Source organism: Atta colombica, unplaced genomic scaffold, assembly GCF_001594045.1.
Source record: "Atta colombica isolate Treedump-2 unplaced genomic scaffold, Acol1.0 scaffold149, whole genome shotgun sequence".
NCBI lineage: Eukaryota > Metazoa > Arthropoda > Insecta > Hymenoptera > Formicidae > Atta > Atta colombica.
Genome location: NW_017259238.1, coordinates 110,428 through 114,563, shown reverse-complemented (window position 1 = coordinate 114,563; position 4,136 = coordinate 110,428). Strand labels below are relative to the sequence as shown.

Sequence of the window (4,136 nt, the reverse complement as noted above, 5' to 3'; positions counted from 1 at the left end):
ATATATATATATATATATATCCCGTAATACAGGATGGCGATATCGCTGGTATTTGATGGTCACGTAAGAAACGTGAATAATCTCGGGCTCGACGTCTTTGTAACATTTACCATCGCGGCGTTTACCGAACTACCCGCCGACACATTCCTTACTCTCGTTCTCGATCGATGGGGTAGACGGTGGTTGGCTTGTGGTACCATGGTAATTTCCGGAATTTTCAGCATTTGGGCAAGCGCGGTTTCAAACAGTGAGTGCTGCTGAATTACTTTTCTTTTTATCTAGTAAACTAGAATCCTGTCCGAGGCAGATAATGTTCCAAATAATACACTTACGTTTAAAATACGTTTAATAACATTAGAAATAGAGTAATAAACATATAAACTGAAAAAGTTTAAAACTTACGTTTTTAATCTATTTAATAAAAGGATTTGTTAAATAATTTAAAAGCTGTTGTAAGATATTTGTAACGTATATTAAATGATTTTAGCTAACTTAAAATACAGTTTTTATACGAAACATTTTGACGATTTGATAAATGTATATTTAATAACGTCTATTTAATACAGTATAAAAACATTTCGGTTAAATGTTTTTTAAATGTAAATTGTTTGCTTGGGGTTTTTTAAAAAACCAATTCATGAAATAAAATTGTAGACATTTTTGGAAATTAAAAAGATTAAAATTACAGACTGTGGGGAATTACAACTAATACATATAGTCTTCATCAAGATCGTTATGCAATTTATATGCAATTTTCCTTCCGGATTTCCATTTCAGATATTTATTCGGCCACGCTGGCGATCGTTGGTAGATTTTGGGTCAACATCTCGTATAACATTGGTCTTCAGTATGCAGCCGAAGTGTTGCCGACTGTTGTGAGAGCTCAAGGGGTCGCCTTGATCCACATAATGGGATACGTCGCGAGCATACTTGCGCCTTTTGTCGTTTACCTGGATACTGTTTCATCCATTCTACCACTGTTGGTTCTGGGCGTCATAGGCGTTCTGGGCGGTCTTCTGACACTCCTGTTACCGGAGACACTTGATAAAGATCTACCACAAACCTTGCAAGATGGCGAAGATTTCGGAAAAGATCAGAAGATATGGGATATGCCGTGTCTCTCGAAGTATGTGTCGAAGATGATTCTTTCGCATTATTTTGCAAAACTTTTACGATACCCGATGCATTCTTTTTTCAACAAAATAATCACGTCTTTTGTTCAGATTTTCACTCTTTTTAAAGTAAAATTTTTACTCTTTTGGAATAAGATTCCGGAAGGAAGTTTTTGGGATGTAATCTCAAAGATGGAACCTCATTCCAAAAAAGAGATTGAGATTTCACTCTTTCGAAGTAAACCTCATTCCAAAAGAATAAACTCATTTTAAAAAGAATGAATTGGCCATTCTTGAATATAGCGGTCGTATTTTCACTCTTTTTTTCAGGCTAAATTTTCAGTTTCTTCGAGTGAGATTTCACTCCACGAGATTTAGAGAGTATATTATCCTTCAAAATTCTTCTTTCCTAATTCTTTTTAAACGTCTGTTTCAAATTGAATAAATTCCCTTTATAATTTCACTTTTCTGTCTAATGGAATTCTTTTTAGCAGAGAGTAGCATATTGTTTCTTGAGAAGAAGTCACATTTATATATTTTCTTTTTTAGAAAAAAACCTGTAGACGTGGAAGTGCCGACGGTAGCTGTCTTCCGGACGTTCGAACGCAGCAGTCTGCGAAGTTCAATGAGAGCATCTATTCGCGGAGAGACCCTGAGGAGCAGCATGATACAAAGATCGAGCATAAGATCACGGAAGAGCGTGAATACGTCTACGGAAGCACAAAGATCGAGCATAAGATCGCGGAAGAGCGTGAATGTGGCCACGGAAGCGGAGAGCAAGTGAATATTCTGAGAGACGCGGCCCTGATTTTCGACATGCTGACGCATTTCCTGTCTCTCCCTTCTCCCCCCCCCTTTCTCTCTCTCTTTTTTCTCTCTACGATTGTTCTTTCCTTCGGAAATGTGTGATACTGAAGCTGTCAAAATCAAATAATGCATACGTCTGTATTATCAATGACAGTTTTAGATTGAAGAAAAGACAAAATGAAGCATCGCTCGCTCTATTAAATTTATTCAATTAAAGGAGGAGAGGATTGTTGCAATTAATTTTAAGTATTGACAGTAGAGAAGTAGAAACGTCAATTAGAAAAAAAACACTTTAGATATCAAAAAAGATAATCTAATCTTCGAACAACATTTTAACTTCTATACATATATATGTCAAAGTATAAATCAATCCATTTTTGTGATTAGTTTCAAAGTAAACGTCATCCCTATCAATATATTTAGTAATAAATTAAATTAAAGTATCAAATTTAATATGTTTTCTTGAGTTAAATTGTTTTTCGTCAAATTAATGATATATTTGATACGAGCAGTGGTGGACCTATAGAAATAAATTGGAATTTAAATTGAGTATAATTTGACATTACAAATTTAACTGTGAATTCAATTGAATTAGATTAGTTTCAACTCTAATTGGCTATTCTATTTCTCTGAAAACTACCGAACCCTTTTAATTTTTTTTATTATATTCTGAACCTTGTGTGTTTGAAATCTGACTTGGATTTCAAGTAAATTGGTAAGCACTTTTATTCGCAGTCATGTAATCTTAAACGCAAGGCTACGATTCCTTTTTATTACGATTCGTACTTATGTATATTTTTACCACTTGTATTTAATAGGAAGAAGAAAACCGATGTTGTATGAGTTTAGAAACGCGTGAAGTTTCGAAACTCTTATTTTGTTCCTTACGAAATATGCATTCTTCGAGGAAAAAAGGAAAAAGAGAAACTATATATAAATATTTTCAGATGTTCCGATTCCGCAGGTGGGAATCATATTGAGAAATAGATGAGAAATAGATAGAAGATAAATATGTACTCGAGACAATGCGAGAACTGCATTTTACATAAATTGATCGCGTCGCTGCAGCTGCGACTCGTCACTGTTGCTCACATACACGTATGTAATACAATGTACATAACAGATGCGAATCAAATTTTTGAGTTATCTCAAATGACGCGACTGGCTGCGCGTTGAATGCGAATGAAGTTCGCACGTCCTGAATGGAAAATTTTCGAATGAAACAGCTTTATTGTGATAACACGCGTATCAGCAATGTCTTCCCGTCGTCAAGAACATTCGCTTAGAAATATTTTCTGCCGAAATTCAGATCTCGAGATTTGTGTACATAAGTAGCATTTTATAATGTAAATAAGGGTAAATTAATTTGTATCTCCCATCGATCTGTGTTAATAAACGTAAACCAATATTCAATCGGATGGATAATTACCGCTATTGGTCGCCTTCGATTAAAAGGCGCTAGTACTGTTTTGACAAAGGTGTGATAATGAATGGTACAATTATTGACAGTTTCTCGATTGCAAACGAGAGAACTATGTTAGTTTAAATTATTTATGCATTGACTATTATCATCGACTCGACAAGTTTACGATAATATCGAGCACGACGAAATGTCTAATACAGACAAATGAGATCATTAATAAGTCGTATATATAATTTAAGGCTTATCACTGCATTGCGGTCGACAATTCATCATTGCCCGTGAAATTTCAGGACCTGTTCAACGAAATTGCGATTCATCATATTCTAACGCGAAGGCTTAGAATCCGAAAAGCATGCGACCTTCCTTTCTATCTCGATTTCGCCACAAGATCAAAGAACGATTGCACGATCGATATAATGAACAGTCATTCATGATAACGTGAATTGCTAATATACGGCGATATTATTCGAGAGTTTTTAGGATAACTCATATTATCAGTTTAGCCGCAAAAAAAATGAAAGAAATTACATATATTCAATCCGGGAAAATAAATACTTATTTTTTTAATTCAAGCTTTATTAAATTAAATGAAAATTAAATAAAAATTTAGATAAAGACAATCTTTCCATCTAAAGACTATTTAATTTTTTATTTCTCTTTTCAAATGTACGATATTAATACGATATGAATTTTTTTCCTAAAGTCGTGTTATACATCATAACAATAAATTATAAGGCTAGTGATACTAAATTTCTTTATATCTAAATTTCGCACAACAGTAATTTTTATCTTTT

General features: G+C 33.9%; 1 protein-coding gene across 1 annotated transcript in view; it reads left to right on the top strand.

The window, feature by feature from the left end:
- LOC108685247 (organic cation transporter protein) overlaps positions 1-1,961 on the top strand; it is a 16,953-nt gene extending 14,992 nt beyond the window's left edge. The window contains exons 6-8 of the mRNA XM_018189939.1: positions 33-247; positions 778-1,126; positions 1,662-1,961. Of these exons, the coding sequence (XP_018045428.1) occupies positions 33-247; positions 778-1,126; positions 1,662-1,896 (799 nt within the window). The 3' untranslated portion in view covers positions 1,897-1,961. The remainder of the gene's footprint in view (positions 1-32; positions 248-777; positions 1,127-1,661) is intronic.
- The last annotated feature ends 2,175 nt before the right edge of the window (positions 1,962-4,136 follow it).